The sequence below is a fragment of the Centrocercus urophasianus genome, unplaced genomic scaffold, assembly GCF_019232065.1.
Source record: "Centrocercus urophasianus isolate 14NV4802_14NV808 unplaced genomic scaffold, USGS_Curo_1.0 seq_43, whole genome shotgun sequence".
In the NCBI taxonomy this organism is placed as follows: domain Eukaryota; kingdom Metazoa; phylum Chordata; class Aves; order Galliformes; family Phasianidae; genus Centrocercus; species Centrocercus urophasianus.
In genome coordinates, this window is record NW_024885011.1 from 137,425 (window position 1) to 154,827 (window position 17,403).

Sequence of the window (17,403 nt, forward strand, 5' to 3'; positions counted from 1 at the left end):
CACTCAGACAACAAGGTATTATTCTGTGTAAATGAAATTAGAAAAATTGTGCATCTTGATTTAGAATATATATATTCACAATTAAAAAAACTAATACAGAAAAGCATTTAGACTGGTATTGCAAAGTAGCTCTGTGAACACTGTAAACATGTGAATTCCATCTCAAGTGTGTGGCATTCCTTTTTTGGTTTCTTAGTGTCAAGTTTAGCTTCCCAGAGACAACAGTGCTCTTTAGAGGACAATGAAAAGATTACTAGAAAAGCTTTATCTAACTCTTTGATTTCACACTATTGCTCAGTTTGGAAAGGACTTCTGGAGATCAACTCGTCCAAATCCTGCGCAAGCATGGCTAACTACAGCAAGTTGCTAGGACTATTTTACCAATGATGAGGTGTTTTTTTTTATAGCCAGAGACTATGTTACGTACATGAGGAGTCCTTGAAGAAAGTATGTTACACTTGCTGGTATATGGATAGTTTGCAGTAATAAGGAATTTCCCGAAGTCATGAGAAGCGAGCCATCTATTGACCTCCCACTAACTGTTCTGGTCTGAGCGCTGCTAGGAGGAAGAGATTTGTTTATGCATATGAATTAAAAAAAAAAAAAATCAGGATTCTGAAAACACAACAAAACAGATGACAGCATGTATAAATGAAATGTGGTCTTGAAACCGTAAGGTTGATTAATCAGAACTAGAGCACAAGTTTTCTCAGCCCAGAGCCTTGCATGCTCCCTTCTAATAAAAACCAGAAGAGAAATAGGCTTCAGCATGAACATTTCCTCCACTTCAGGCATCTAGCTCTTTGTCTGCATTTTCTTTAAAATTACATACTAAAAATGACTGTGAAATTGTAGGAAAAAGTTCAGCATTGTTTTTCCTGTTGAAATGGAAGAATTACTGATTGGTATGGAGTAATAAAAGTTAACTTAGGAAGGTCGGCAACCCCTGGGATATGGGCTCTATTTGAATTAAGCAATATAACTGCAAGATAGTAATTTAGTCAATGTCTTCCAAAATCAACAATCATTCTTGCACGGACAACAAGGAATATCACTCGCTATCTCTGGGTGAGGAATTCTTGGTGTAATTGGCGAGAAGAAAAATAATTCACGCATTCCATTTACTTCTTTAATTTCGGTCTCCAAGTAATGTTTTGTATTTAATTTTACCTTTAATGTTCCTGTGTACGGTGGCTATTGGAAAAAAAACAAACAACCCTACATTTAATACAGATTTAGATACACTTTACTGACATCTACTGGATGAAATCAAAACTGACTGCTCCAGAATGATTTTCTCTGCTATCAAGAAACTGGAGTACCACAATTCCGGAAGAAGCATTTGTGGCTTTATTTCCACCACTTAAGTTCCAACTGCTCATAGCGCATACACTATATGCTGTCCTATCACATGACAGTAATCATCTCACATCTAAATTATGCTATTGTATCTGAAGAAATAAAAAATATATTACAAATAGAAGTTGTACACAAAAATAAAACTAATTAATCAAGGCAACACTTTGCAACTATTATGAATAATTATCTGAGTTCAGTGACCCACCAATAAACAGAACATCCCAAAAGATTTGGTCAAGATAGGACTCTGTAGAAAGCAGAATGAACGAGAGGTTATGATCATTGAGAGCAAATATGAGATTAATAAGTGTTACTTCGCTGTTAATAATTAGCTGATCGTCTCGCAGTCTGGGCTGGTGTCACCCTTTCTATAAATAGCACCCGGAGGACCAGCCAGAGCTCTGACTGTCTGCTAGCAGCACTGCCCTCACACTGCGCCTTATCACCCACAATGGCATTCAGCGGCACCTGGCAGGTCTATGCTCAAGAGAACTATGAGGAATTTCTGAAAGCCCTTGGTGAGTGTTAAGTTCTCAAATAATTTGCTCTGTTTGTGACATGCGCTTTGCAGACATCTTTTATTATAGTATTTCTACATTGTTTTTTTCTTTTGTTTGTGTGATAAACTACTCATCAGGTAAGTCTATTATGTCTGATTTGAAAAAGAAAAGAAACGATGACAAGTCCCTTAGGAAAGAATAAGTACAAGTAATAAAGTGTCTTATTTTGGTTAACACATGATGTTATAAATACGTTTAACTGTAACCAGTTTGTTAATGGCTTGCAGATTTTCAGTGCTCTTTAGCAGAGGGGCACTTTCGATAGCGCTACTGATTAATGTATGTGACAGCTACTCAGTAATCTGTAAAGAATCAACTTGGTGGTTATGATTTCATGGGTACCACATAAATAAAAATGTACTTACCTTCTTGACAATCATGGCAAAACATTCACACTTGAGTGTTTTAATGCATGTAATAGATACTCAGTAGAATTAAAACTCAGTTATAGTTGAAAAGCCCAGTCCTGCAGCACGATGCCTACACCAACCCCTTACTGCTACAGGTGGTACTTTCAAGTCATGCTAAAGACGCACTGAAAAAGTACCTTAAGGTCATTATAGTGCCAAAATCTACACAGACTACGTGGAACGGAATGCTATGTCCATAGAGAAGTGAGGAACCCAAAACAGCATTTGCCTTCAACCTCGCAGACTATTTTCTGTTATTGGTTTGTACATTCTGCACCCTGATTTGCTATTTCATATAAATACACAAATCCATAATAGAAGTCCTTTTCTGTCTTTCTTCACAGCACTGCCAGAAGACCTTATCAAAGTGGCTCGAGATATTAAGCCCATTGTTGAAATACAACAAAAAGGAGATGACTTTGTCGTGACATCAAAAACACCCAAGCAAAGTGTGACTAACTCCTTTACACTTGGAAAAGAGGCTGACATTACTACTATGGATGGCAAAAAGCTAAAGGTAATGTATTTCAGAAACAGGTGAATTTCTCCGCTCACCGTTATACTTCACTTTCTGTTCTGCAATGAGATTTGTTTTTACCATTTCCGTTAGCAAAAGTAAATAAATAAATAAAAAAAATAGAGCAAACACATGCATTTTGACCAACAGAAATTATTATTCTAAAACTCTTATTAAAATACTCCTGCTTCAATCAACAGATGCAATTACAAAGCATCGGTGTGACCTGCATTTATTTCCTATCTATGCTAGAGTCACTTCCTATCCATCTCCTAACTGAATTTCAAAATCTCCACTGTTTTCTGTTTTCAATCTGCTTTAACAGTGCACTGTGCAGTTGGTAAATGGGAAGCTTGTGTGCAAATCAGAAAAATTCTCACATGAACAAGAAGTTAAAGGAAATGAAATGGTAGAGGTAAGTGATGGAAAACTATGGTTTATTAAATGCTGAATGAAAACACGTTCTCTGTTGATCAGCTCTTCGTGTAGGGTCAATATGTCCAAAGAATACTGGCCCCCAAATGACTACATTGCTTGCAGAGCTCTTAACAGATGTGTAAATCTGCAAATTCAGAATTTTAGTATTTCAGACTAATAGCAGTGGAAAACACCAGTGTCCCTTACTATTCCTGTTATAAAAACTGGGTGCCCTGAATGACTCTCTTTTAAACAACGCTTGTACATTTAATGTATCTTTCCTAACAAGTGTTTATTAATTATTATGCTGGGGACAATTCTAAGCACTGAAGTGTGAATGGCTTTAGCTGTTGAGCACTGCATAGGAAAACAAAAAAAAAGTGCAAAACACTATGCAAAAGAACCCCTTACTATTTGGGACGATGTATTTCCACTACGGGAAGTATATCTTTATGCTCCTTAAAACAGTGATTAAATGCAGCTGATAATGGCATTTATATTTAGATTACCCCTCTTCAGAACTGGTTTTGTTTAAAAAAAAGAAAAAAGAAAGAAAGCAACCAGAAACATTCTTTGATACGAACATTTTTCACATATATTTAGGCAGGCATTGTAATTTCTGTAACTAAACTCTGTAGAATGTTCTTCTGTGATAACCTGGATTTATAAATGAATTACAGAAACTTCTAATGACTTAACTATTAATAGCTATCCTGAAGTCCAAATGAAAAACAAGTTGTATTTGTCCTCTACAGACTCTTACTTTTGGTGGAGTTACACTTGTCAGAAGAAGCAAGAGAGTTTAAAGACAGATCACCTTCTTTGTGACATCTTTACATACTTAAAATAAAGTGCACTTTCCATAAGGTGTGTCCATCTTTGCTATTGCTGTATAGTACAAAAAATAATGATGACTTCTACTTTTATACATAAAGTCACTTCCTGTTACTGTAAGATTCTGTTTTCCCCAAGTATGCTTACAGATCTCTTCTATACCCACAACAACTGAGGTCTCCCTCTCAGACAACCAAAGCTGGACATAGTTGAAAAATGCTGATTTACCACAGTGATCATTGAGAAGGGACAGAAGCTGATATGTTTCTCACTTCCTTACCAGATTAATAAACACATTCAACGTTAACCGCTTTTTATAGGAAAGTGCCATGTTCTACTGGAAATTCTTTTCTCTCTATGCTATTCAGCAAAAAAATGAATAGATACCTGTTTAGTTGACCTACACTGGGACCTCAGTGAGAGCAGCAGTAACATCCTGAACGCTGTGAAGTATTTAACAGTCATTACAGAGTGGTCCCTCGAGCCAGCCTACCTGGATCCCTCTGCATCGTCAGTGTTTGCTCTGCTTTGGCAGGGGGGTTGGACTCGATGATCTCTGGAGGTCCCTTCCAACCTCTACAATTCTGTGATTCTGTGATTCTGTGATTCTGTGCACCCTTTTCCAGACCTTAAATTCCATGTGAGTTAACATAACTAAAAACAGCATGGAAGCCAAGACGCTGATAAGCTCAGGAAGACTTTTAAAGCATCAGGACTGCGGGAGGCCATGTAAGAGTTAGGCAAATTTCTGTCTGGAAACTGCTGTGTAACTGCTGCTAACCACACAGTGACATATGACAACACAACTGTTTTCCAACAGCATGCCTGCAGAACAGTGAAAATCTTCAATGATCAAATGCTCTGTTAGTAAGTTGTAGGATACAAAATAAGAGATATGCCAGCTTGATTTCTGAATGACTTTAACTAAGTCAGATCACTGGACAGAGCGCTTCCAAAGTTACAAAACCGTAATTCTTTGCTTTTGATTTGACATAAGATAGGGTTGACACTAAAGCAAAACGCACATATGTGTGTTTCTTTTTAAAATAAACACCTTTAAAATAAAGGTCTCAGTGGTGTTCATGGACTATTCAGACATTCCCTGCACACTTGAAAAGATGCTCTTCCTATTTGAACTCCTCTCCAAAGTTCAGGCTCAGTACAGGGCTGCCAGAATCGAAAGGGGTACTGCACTCCAGACTGCAGATACATCACATGTTGAAAATATCACATACTAAAGCATATTCATTCATATATGGAATATAAAGTGATGTCATTTTAATTTGAAGGCACCAAAAAATTATTAAATTCTTCACAGTTTTCAGGACGTCACATTTCCAGCAACTGTGCCCATCCTGTCAATCCAACACTCTTCTGCCTTGGGACACCAAGGATGTGGGAAAATCCTCAGCACGGTTCTGCTGGCAAAGCCACCCAAACCTGATGACTGCGGCCGAGTTGTGAGCTTTATCCTATCGCTGGCCGGTGGTACCGATCCCCATCCACGCAGCCGCCTTCTGCAGAGGGCTTCATTTGAATCTTGATGTTAGCACTATTTGGATCTTGTTGAAACTGCTCATTTGCAATTCTAAAAGCTCTAAAGGGGTAACCCTTGCAGCAGGAGTTCCTACCCTTCAACACTCTGCACCCTTCGCTGGTTTCACTGCTTATGTGTCTGCAATAGGAATTTTCCCTGTTTTACCACAGATGTTTTGTGTCACGCACTCCCACATAACTCTGGTCTCTAACGCTCTCCTGGCTCGTGTTCCTGTTCTTTTACAGCTCGCGTACAAACGCAGCCCCTTAACGTGCTGACACACGGAGCCCGTGGGGAGCAGGGAGAGGCAGGGGCTGTTCCTTTTGTGTCTGTGGGTCTGAAAACCCCTCACCACAGCAGGACGCAACACAGCCTTCATGCTGCCTGAGGTAACGAATTCAGCCACAGAATGAGTTTATCGGCACAACGACCATTAAATGTCAGCCACAGAACTACCTGCTTTATTGTTCTCGTCAAACAAACGACTTGACTGAAAAACGGCCGCTCGCCTCCGCGCAGGGTCCCCCGCACGGCCCCCTACGGCTGCCACTTCAACAGCAAACAACAAACCGAGCGCGCGCTCCCCCCTCTTGAGGCGGGAAAATACAGCCCTCCCTGGAGAGGTTCAGAGCGCATGCGCGGAGCCTGCAAGTGGGAGGGGTCCTCTCCCGCATGGGCCGCGAGCGTCTGGTGGTCGCATTCTGCGCATGCGTGAGTCGAAGCCGCACGCGCAGTAAGGGCTGCGCGGGTTTTGGCGCCCGTGGCTCCTTTCTGCGCGCGTTCTTTTTCGCGCGGAGTTCTCGCCGGAAGCCCTGCGAGAAGTCTCGCGAGAGGCGGCGGGCGGGCGGCGGTGGCGCTGCGTGCTGCTTGGAGGGTCGCCTCAGCCTCGGCTCCCGCCGCGCCCGGGCCCCGCCGCTCGCCGCCCCTCGTGCCGCCGCCATGTCGCGCTACCTGCGCCCTCCCAACACTTCGCTCTTCGTGCGGAACGTGGCCGACGACACCCGGTGAGTCGGAGCAGGCGCCAGCGCGGCGCGGGGGCTGCGCAGGCTTTCGCGGGCTCGCCAGGCCGTGCGGGACCGGGCCGCCCACCGCCTCCCCTCGGCGCCGCCCTCTTCTCCTCCACCTCGCGCTGATCGCTTCCCAGGGCCTTGCTGAGAACAAAGCTTGGCCGCCCCGCGGAGCGCCGCTACCCGGGGATGGGGGAGGGGGGACGCCGGCAGCCGCCAGGCTTTGCGGTCTGGGCTTAAATGGGCGGTGCTGCCCGAAGGCGTAGCGGTGCCTTCGTTATGGACGTCCCCGAAATTCCGCGCGCTTCGTTCCGTTACTGCGGTAGTTGCCGCCCGCTCGTTCACGCTGGTTGTTACGGGCTGCGGCCTCCGGTGGCGCTCAGTGGGAGGGGAGAGACGGAAAACGTTTTTCTCCGTAATAATTATGTTGTAGCAAAACGTAAACGTACGTGCAGGGGCTTAAGGGAGAGATCTTCGCAATGAGCGAAAAGAATTAAAAGGAATCCATTGCACGTCGCTGTCGGAGTATTGGCGTTCTCCGTTCCGTTTCTGCGGCGCGGCGGTTCTGCTGTTGGTGATCGTGGGGTTGGTGTGGCAGTCGTTGCGAGGTCTGGCTGTGTAAATCACAAGCCTGAGCTCTCAGACCTGCTGCCCGGAAGGTTGCACAAAAGGTGTTCAGTTAACAGTGGCGTAGGCATGGCTGAATGAATTAGGAACCTCATGACCATAAAGAATATAAGTAATTTCAAATTAAAAGTGATTCTTCTTGCACGGCTTTTCTTTCTTCTTTGCCTGCAGATCATTTTCTTCTAGAAGTCATGGAAGAAGGCTCGTTTTCAAACTTCTTTTTTTAACTGACAGTGCTCCCTTTTAAGCTTTCAGTGTAAGCTTACTGTTACATGGCTCATTCCTGTTAGAGATGGTTCCATTGTGAGACCTTGAAGCTGGTTGTTATAGCTGCCTTCTGCTGTCATTGATAATGTACAGTGTAGTTATTTTTCCAACAAATGTGAAAGAGGAATAAGCATCAGTAACTCCTTGATGTAATATTGTGTTTACGTGATGTGAATGTTTCCCTATTGTCCTAAAATGACACCAGAAGATATGAGTAAAGACGTTCCTCTGTTGAGGAGACAGCACTTATTTCAAGTGCTGTCACAAACTTGTTGAACAGTTTTGTCTTCTGCTCTAAAGCCACATCTTTGGGACAGTTGACCTAAGGGCATGAATGGTTTCTCACTCCGGCTTTGTTCTTTGATGTGGTTGTAAGTATTGATTATTCCATAGAAGTCAGTAAGAGTGACAAAGTTATTCTTGTGCTTTTCCTTTGGACATTACAGCTCATGTTTACACTTTGTAAAATCGATGTTAATGATCAGTATAATAATTGTTAGATTCCTTTTTTCACTTTCTGCCCACCTTTGCATTGAACTGGCTTGGCTACTGTGTGTCACTTCTCGTCTCTGTTTACATTTATGTTGCTGAGTTGTGCTGAGCGCTGATTTCAAAATACCGAGGTTATCCTAAGCATCCTGAACCGTGGTGGTGATCTTGGGCAGCCTGGCGCGTTGCTTTAGCAATGAACAGCTCATACACTTCCCCCAACATTATTTGCTACATGCATCTTCTACCATCCAAAAAGATGAGTGATTGTAGATTTTTATATATATATATATATATATATATATACACACACACACACATATATATAATTATTTTTTAATACCTTAAATAGTGGGAAGACATGTAAGATATTTGTGATATTCTAGGTCTGAAGACTTGCGCCGTGAGTTTGGTCGTTATGGGCCTATAGTTGATGTATACGTTCCGCTTGACTTCTACACTCGTCGTCCCAGAGGATTTGCTTATGTTCAATATCCTTTCTTCAGATGGCTGATTAGTGAGGGGTGTTGAAGTTTGAAATTCAAGTTTGTGTAAGAGGTAACATATCTAAATGAAAAAGCAGTTTACTTTTGTGTTGTTTCTGATAAGTGTCTTATATGTGTCTCGTTATTTTTTTAAGATTAACTTTTCTCAAATTGTCTTTACCTTTTTGCAAAACTTAAGTCCAGTAATATATAAGCCTTCTTATGTCACTGAAATTGATATTATGCGATTGAAATGAAAATTTATCACTGACTCAAAATTGTCTACCAGGTTTCTATTATAACTGGTACGTAAGTAAACTTGCGCTTAGCAAACTGTGGCTAGTATTTATTGTTAATTTAACAAATGGGAACTGGAATCACTTGATCAAAAGCAGATTGTATAACAAATGAGGTGAACTTTCTTTAATATTGTCCCCTAATTTACTGTCCTCTGTTGTTGCCTCAGAATGTAAAGCTGTACAGTATTGGCGACCCCAAAGAGAAAGCATGAAAGAACCTTTAGAGTAGAGTTCAACAATTGAGGCAAGTAGACAAGCCAAAGACCTCTTAAGGATCAGGCTTGAAGAGAAGGGACAGTTTGGGAAAAGAAAAAATAAAGAAAAGCTGGAAGAAGGACAAGCCATAATGGGAGACAAAGCTTCGCTTTATCTGCAAAAGGGGGAAAAGGTTGTTTTTCAAAGTTAAAGATAAAGCCATCTGTCATTTTTGGCCAAGCATCTCATGACAAGTCCTTCTGACAAGCCCTTAAAGAGTTAAAGGTCAAGATGAAGTTGAATGGTGGCCAAGCTTAAAGGAGTCATACCTGATGTATCCTACAGAATAACAGTTTTTCTTCTGTTTGTCATGTAAGCAGTAATTTTGATGAATGATGCTGGTTTAGTCCATTGGCAAAACCTGTTACATTGTGAGTGCTGTCATAACTGTGGTCTGGAATGAAAGTGCATTCATTCTTTGGTAATGGAGATACTTATACCTGCCACTTGATAGTTTGTTTTCTGTGTAGATGCTGCTGCTGAACTGAGTTACTGTGAGAAGAAAGGCATCTGGCTCTTTGCCCCATAGCCGAAAGGTGTGTGAGTTAAAGTAGCAATCAGTCTCACAGATAAAAATTAGTAATTATTCTGTTCCTGAACGTTGGAGTGCAGGGGCTTCAGTGTATGCCTTCATCTCTGGCTGTTGAAGGTCTGTATGTATCTCCTTGGCATTATGTCATTTAAACGTAAAACAACCAGTGGACAAAAAGGAAAGCATCATCCCAATTTTAAAATTAATAGATAAATATTGATTTCTATTGTTTGTGTGCCTAGCAACTTCAGAAGTAAGATTTCTTTTCAGTAAAGTGAATATAGTGCAGAAAGTTGAATCACCGTTAGCAAATAATGCATTTTTGAGAAGGATACAGTTTTCTTCCTTACGAGTGGAAGAAGAAAAGTTAGGATATTGCATAGCAATTGCTTGCTGATTGGTAAGTTCGTGGCTGCATTGTGAGTTTTTAATTTTATTATAGGAAGTCTCAGGTAATTGGTGGTTAATTAAAAAAAAAAAAAAAAAAAAAGCTGCAGTACTTACTGCTGTGAACAAAACATTCAGAAATAACGGCCTGTAAAACTAGAAGATAACTGATTTCTTCTCAATACTGAATCTGTAAGCTACTCAAATTCTCAAGTACCTTAACACTGCCACATTTGAAGATGTCCGCGATGCTGAAGATGCTCTCCATAATTTGGACCGAAAGTGGATTTGTGGTCGGCAGATAGAAATCCAGTTTGCACAGGGCGATCGGAAGAGTAAGTGCCTCCCTGGGTATTTCATCAGATCATGGCTTCAGCCGTAATGTTTAGTGCCAGATGACGTTACCCTTGTTATTAATTGTTGTGATACATTATTGCTGATATATAAATAGTACGTGGTTGTGGGTTTTTTCCTTTTATCAAAGGATGTTTTGTATTGAAGGCACGTTATTAATGTATCCTGGCTAATTAAAAACAGCTAGCTAAGTGTAACAGTCACCGTGATCTAATTCTTGCTACTCGCTGAATGTGCTTAAGAACTATCTGTGCAGCTGTCAAGCTTTTTCTTTTTTTCAGGAACACACTTTCAAAAATTTTCCCTGTCAATTTTAATGCATTGCAATGTTTATATTGTGGTTAAGTGTGTTCTTGATTCTTTGTTGATGTTTCCCAGTGCGCTCCGGTTTCCAGGATTGAGGTAAAATCTTCATTTTCATTTGGTTTCAGGAAAATTAATTTCAAAGCATCTCACTTCAACTTGAAAAATAAGTCTTGTTTTCTGAAGAAATAACTGTTATGTATTTTCTGTTACTTACGAATGTATTCATAAGTATAGGTAGATACAGATATATTAAAGAGAAGATGCTTTCAAGGAGCATAAGACATGGCTACCTACTGGTATAGAGCAGAATTATAATAGTCATGTGCAGCTAGTTAATAAAAGTGCCTTAAAGATTTTTCAGTTAAAACTATCAAAGTAGCACTTGAAACGTGCACAGTTAACTTTTACTGAACTCAATAGAAATGATGCTCTGCACAGCAAGCATCTGTCCTGTATGGAAACATTGGGATTTCTTTTGAGTTTCTGAACAAAAAAATTAGCTAGTCTGTTTTAGTGTTGTCAGCAGGAGCCGTTAAATCATGGAAATGGTAGCTGTCAGTACAGGTAGCGCTCTGTACAGCATGGTGCATTTAAATCTGCGCTTTTTTTGTTAAGAAAGAAGACTTCTGATTTGTGTTCTATCTAATGATTTTAATATTAATGTTACAGGGTGAAGTGCGTTGTTATATAAGGGAGAGGGATCCTTGTAGGATCAAACCTCTCTGTGTGACTTCATCAGTTGCAGCTTCTGTATAAGTTGACTTTTAATAATTAAGACTGTGGATCAGGTTTAATGCGTGGTACTGTGTTTAATTAATTCACTGTTAGCTGCTTAGGTACATTTAGGAATGCTGGGACGTTTTGCTCATGGTTTAGTTTTTCAGGCAGCCTGTCACTCTTTCCAGGTGGCCTGAAATCGCATTACAGAAACAATTCTGTGTTTCTGGCTCTGTGAAGCATTCCACTGTTGTTACTGTCTGTGCTGTTTTTTTCTGTCTTCCTTTGGGTTGTTTTGGTGGTGTGTGGGTTTTCTGGGGGGGTTTGTTTGCTTTCTTTCTAGGACAGTATTACTCACAAGGCAACAATGCTTTTGTCCAGCATTTAAAGCAGCAAAATGCAAGTGGCTTACTGCAATCTCTGTCCTTTTCATAAGCGCCTTTGCTAGAATCACTAATAGGTTCTCTGCTAAATGTCAAATGTGTGGATAGTGGGAGTGCTGTCACTAAAAGGGAAGTAGGGTACTTAGAAAACTTTCAGTGTTAAATATTGTCGTTGTTTTTTCCAGCACCAAATCAAATGAAAGCCAAGGAGGGGAGAAACCTATACAGTTCTTCTCGTTACGATGACTATGACAGATACAGGCGATCTAGGAGCCGGAGTTACGAAAGGAGACGATCTAGAAGTCGCTCTTTTGATTACAGCTATAGAAGATCATATAGTCCCAGAAAGTAAGTGTAGCGTGTGTTTGGCTTCAACAGCACAGCAGTCTCTTGGAAGAAAAACACCACGTAGGCTGTTTAATTGTTAAAAATCTTGAGTATAGGCTGTTTAATTGTTAAAAATCTTGAATTTTCTTTTTTTGTATTGTCTCGTGGAAGTTATGTGCTTGCATGCTGCATCAAATCAGACACTGAATGAAATGCTTTTGTGGTTCATCAAAAAATAACTGAAAAGCAAATGCATGCTAAAAAAAAAAAAATATTAATCACTTGTATACATACATAGGTATTTGTCACTGTTTACTTTTTCTGATGTGCCTTTCTAGCAGTAGACCTACTGGAAGACCTCGTCGTAGCAGAAGCCATTCGGACAATGATAGGTAAAATAATTTTTACGCTTTTTACATTGAAAAGTAGACCATTGTATTCCCTAAATGTAGGTTTAAAAAAACGTTTCTCCTGCAAAAAAATGGTAAACAATTTTTAATGTACTAGATGTCTAAGAATAGTGTTTTTACATTCAAATCTCCTCTCTCCCCTTTATTCTGATAGGTTCAAACACCGCAATCGATCTTTTTCAAGATCTAAGTCCAATTCAAGATCACGATCCAAGTCACAGCCCAAGAAAGAAATGAAGGCTAAATCACGGTCTAGGTCTGCATCTCACACCAAATCTAGAGGCACTTCTAAAACAGATTCTAAAACACACTATAAGTCCAGCTCAAGATATGAAAAGGAGTCGAGAAAAAAAGAACCAGCTAGATCCAAATCACAGTCAAGATCACATTCTAGATCTAGGTCAAAATCCAGATCAAGGTCTTGGACTAGTCCCAAGTCCAGTGGCCACTAATAGTGAGTCCACGTTGGTTTTAGGCATGTAAGACTCATTTACACACAGTTCAGTTTACTTAAATTATCAGGAATATGATGTTGCAACAGTGCTAAAAAAATCTTTTCTTCGTCAGTTTTCCCTGTAGCAGACAACAATGGTTAAAGTTTAAAACAGTGTGGAGCAGCCACTGAGACAGAGGGAGAGAGAGAGAGAATGTCCTCTTGGTTACGTGTTATGGGCAGCTCTGAATTGATTGTGGTGTCTCAATGTATATTTTTGTAAAGATTTGCATTTTGAATGCTTAGATATCGGTGATGACTTGATTGGTCGTAATTTGCAACCTTGTCCTGTTCAAAATGTCATGCCCATAGCAATTGATACCAGTTTGTACTGAACAGTTAAACCAGCTGTTTAACGTGTTCTTTAACGCTAAACGTTGTGATGAAATGGAAAACTGGACAGCTGTAGCGCAACACTGACTGCTGTGAAATGCAGACTGGTAATTTTACGTTTTCATTGTTCAGAGGCAGGTTTCTGTGTTCTCCATGCCCAGTGACAAGTAGGTTCGTAAGTGGAGCTCTGTGGAGAGAGATTTTTGAAATTTCTCTGCCATCTGGAGAGGTGGTGCTAGTGCTGCATGTACTGCACGGGACACAGCTGGTCTTGGAAGCCCGGTCAGAGGCTGTGCAGTGTTGTGAGTTGTCAGGAAAGGGGCTTCACTGCTCTTGGCCTGGCTGCTAATACTAAATATGTGAGGGTGGAGGGGGGGGACCTTGAAATGGAAAATTAAATTGAGATTCCAGAAAATGGCAGAGCATCTAAATATTAGGTTGTGTGTATATTTTACGCAGTTTTTGTATCTATTCTAAATTTTAGTGAGCAGTTAACCATGAGATTGCTTAGTTTTCCCGCTGTTAGATGCAAGTAGATTGTTTCAAGTTGTGTGTGTACAGTATATAAGAACTCAACTTTTATGCCAATGACTCCTGTGGTTAGTTGGTGTATTCATAGGTATAAAACTGTAGCCATCTCTCTTCTCGAGTAAAAAAGGCTTGCTTTTATACATTGAGAAATATTTAGTCAAGCAAGTCTGAATCACTTCTTCCTCAGAATGGATAGTGGTTTGGTTACAAAATTTCATTTTACTTAAGAACAAGTGTTTAAAGTTGGATATGAACAAGAGCTGCATCTCTAGCTATTTAGTTTCACTAATGCAGTGCATTTAGTAAATCAAATGTGAAAAATAACAAAACCAGTGTGTAATCTTAACAGTATTTCTCTAGAAGAAGGCAAGATATTTTGTTATGAAAATGGCTTTTGGCATTGTTTTTTTTTTTTTCTCTTTGTCTTAAAAGCCAGCATCAGACACCCGGTGTTCCATGCTGTCTGTGTAGTGAATGAAGACACAAATTTCAAAAAGATCATCTTTAGAGAAGTGTTTTAGGGTTTGGTTTTAGTGTTCAGCAGGGCCTTTCAAGAAATGCAAATGGCTTTTAAATGTTAGTGGCAGAACGTGCTTAGGGGATTGATTCTAGGAACCTTGGTACGTTTGATGGTGTTTCTGACTTTTTCCTTTACTGTTTGCAGTTACTGTTCATGTTCTGCTATGCAATCATTTATATGCACGTTCCTTTAGTTTTGTAGACTTTCCTGGATGTATAGTTTAAAAACAGCATAAAGTCTATTTAAAACTGTAGCAGTAGTGTGCAGCTCTAGCAGAGGAAAGTTGTGGGATTAAACTTTGTATTTCCTTTCTTATAGAGGCTTCTAAAAAGGTATTTTTATATGTTCTTTTTAACAAATATTGTGTACTACCTTTAAAACATCAATGTTTTGATCAAAATAACTAAAGACCCAGCTTATTTTCTGCTTGCTGTAAATTTAGCAAACATGCTGTAATAAAAAAAATGAAGGAAATACTGATCCACTGGAATTATTGTAGCTTTAGAATTTGACTCCAAAGCATGGCTAGGAAGAGCTGTGCATCCTCTATGGAGTAAAATCCTTACTATAGTATTTCAGTAAAATCAGGAATTTATCATTTGTTGCCTGAGTAAATATCATTTTCTATCTTTAAAGGGGTACTAGATGAAATAAGAATGATAAGCATGTGCTTTGGTCTAACATATTGACATTTCTTTTTGGTTAACTTTCATTATTACTGGATAGGCTTCTCTATGGTTTTAATTCAGATATTAGTCACATTATGAACTACTGAAAATCAGTGACTGAAGATTCACATATAACCAAATTTCTCGCAATGGCTCATCGCCGTACGTTTGTCATATTAAAAAAGTGCCAGCTGAGGTTCTCTAGCAACTTGCTGCTTAGAATTCAAGCTGCCTGTGGTATATACAAGTAGTCCTTTGTCAGCTACAGAATAAAAACTATTCTGAGAATCACTTGAATGCTTAGGAAGTGTAAGAGTGGGCTTACCAGTCACTGGGCTGTGGATATCATTGTTGTGCATAGAAATGGCTTGCAACAGCAGAAAGCCCACACTTCTTAAGCTTCTATAAATGAATGTGCTTTTCAGAACTGAAATACTGCTTAATGGTTCACCGTTCTCTTGGGAGTGTGCAGTTGTGTTTCAATCAGCAGCCTGCAGAGGATTGCTGCACCTAAAGTTCACATTAGCCCAGCCAGAATTACGGGTACAACTACAGGGAGGAAGGGAGGGAGAACATCTTTGTAGTCCAGACTGTTTCTGATTTGTGTTGAAAGAGTAATAGTGACATACCTTAATAATTGTGTCCTTATATTGTGTGCCTCAACATTTGTATATAGCACAGTTTAATTTTTTTTTTTTTGTTTTGAAAATCCAATTCATTGCAAGTATAATGTAGTATCTGACACTTCTGATGGTTCTTTCTTTCTCTCCCAGAGGTAGGACTAAACTTTGACTTGACTTGTGTATATGAACAAGCCAGAAAAGCCGAACACAAACCCACGATGTTTCAAGAGTGCATGAATAAAGATGTTGTCCTAGTTCTTGCTCCCATGGAAAAATTGTGAAGAAGCTGTTCTGTGGGCCTTTCAGTTGGGGACGAGTTAGCAGGATGTGGCCAAAAGGGCAGGGAATGTTTATGCATTCATGCAAGTCAAGCCACAGCCTATCTAGATAACATCTCCCTTCCTTGATGCAGGTATCCCATTCCTGCTCTAAAAAAAACAAAACAGTAGCCTGTCTAGTGCAAGCTACCTGCAGGTTATGCACAGCTGGAATGCAAGAACATGCAGGCTGCAAAAGATCATGTATAAGCATCTTTCTTTTGGAGTCTCAAGAATGGTGGGAATTATGTTTTCTGTGGTAAGCTAGATCTTGTCATTCCTGCAAAATTTGTAGAATTGAAGTAGTATGTAAAATTCTGCTGAAAGTAATGGCTGTACTCCAAAATATTTGCAGAATATTGATTTATCTCAGCAGTAATAGAAGGCTCTATTGGAACTTCTTTTTCACTAAAAGTCCATGCACCCAACTGATAAATAAAAATCTTAAATTTAGTGGTTAAGTAGCTGGGTGTTTAAACTAGGGACTATGGCAGACCGGTCTCTGAAAGCTAAATGTTATCCTTTCTGTGTCTTTTAAATATGTTTAAATGTGCAGTATAATGGCTTTATTCAAAGTGGAAATTTTCAATTTAAATGTTATTTTGAACTCCGCTCTTGGAAAGAGCTTTTTTTCTTTTTCCTTAATGTTTAGTCTGGGGTAACAGCTTGGAATATACTCAGAGGCCATCTGGATTGATAAACGCTGCAGCACTGCTATGATTTTTGGCAGGAGTGTTGCAGATAATGGTTTGAAGTACAAAGGAAAAATTCACACATTTTTAGGACGTAATCACCCATTAATATTTGCTGGTTTTCTCCATTTATCTTGTAACATGCTTAAAGTCTGTAGTCCATTGCTATAATTGTCTAGAGATGCTCTTACTGATGAGACTATAATAGGAAGGGAAAACTATGTACCCTGTAGTGTGTTTGATCAAAAGATGCTAATGTTTTATTCATACACATCCTTTCTTCTGGAGTTTTGTGTTCCATCTGTGCAAATAACCCTGTGAATTGGGAATAAAATGTAAAAGTTTTGACTATAACTTGAGAGCACCTTCTGACTTAATTAACACAGCTGTAGATTGTTGCAGATTGGTCACCAAGCACTGAAACAATCAAGGATGTTTCTCTTCTAGCTCAGCTCTTGAGCCAGCCACTTATGAGGTAACAGAAAGCAGGAGCGCAGCTCTGCTCAGTTACACATGAACTGCATCTGCTCAGACTGGGTCGTCTTGCTTGCGAGTTGCCTTGTGGAGCGGAGCCTGACAGAACTTCAGTGGGCGCTGAAGTTTTTCTCAACTCCGTTGGAATTAAGAATTGAGCTCTGTGTTCATAAATCATGGGCAAGACATGAATGACAAGGCCATCATTCAAAAAACATCCTTCACTGCTGAGTAACTTCCAGGTTCCTCTGACATTCATAGACTAGAGACATG

At 39.8% G+C, this 17,403-nt stretch overlaps 2 protein-coding genes across 6 annotated transcripts; both read left to right on the plus strand.

The window, feature by feature from the left end:
* The first annotated feature begins 1,740 nt into the window (after positions 1–1,740).
* LOC122168650 (fatty acid-binding protein, liver) lies at positions 1,741–4,129 on the plus strand. The gene is made up of 4 exons (XM_042834168.1): positions 1,741–1,877; positions 2,674–2,846; positions 3,172–3,261; positions 4,019–4,129. The coding sequence occupies exons 1-4, from the start codon at positions 1,811–1,813 to the stop codon at positions 4,067–4,069; spliced, it is 381 nt and encodes a 126-aa protein (XP_042690102.1). The 5' UTR covers positions 1,741–1,810; the 3' UTR covers positions 4,070–4,129.
* Positions 4,130–6,532: 2,403 nt separating this feature from the next.
* SRSF10 (serine and arginine rich splicing factor 10) lies at positions 6,533–17,010 on the plus strand. Of its 5 annotated transcripts, XM_042833916.1 has the most exons (7): positions 6,533–6,638; positions 8,411–8,515; positions 10,214–10,317; positions 11,928–12,090; positions 12,408–12,461; positions 12,634–12,735; positions 15,798–17,010. In XM_042833916.1, the coding sequence occupies exons 1-7, from the start codon at positions 6,574–6,576 to the stop codon at positions 15,814–15,816; spliced, it is 612 nt and encodes a 203-aa protein (XP_042689850.1). In that variant the 5' UTR covers positions 6,533–6,573; the 3' UTR covers positions 15,817–17,010. The 5 variants fall into 5 exon arrangements, with proteins under 5 accessions (XP_042689850.1, XP_042689851.1, XP_042689852.1 ...); XM_042833917.1 differs by lacking the exon at positions 12,634–12,735; XM_042833918.1 differs by lacking the exon at positions 12,634–12,735 and having other exon boundaries at positions 12,411–12,461.
* Positions 17,011–17,403: the final 393 nt, after the last annotated feature.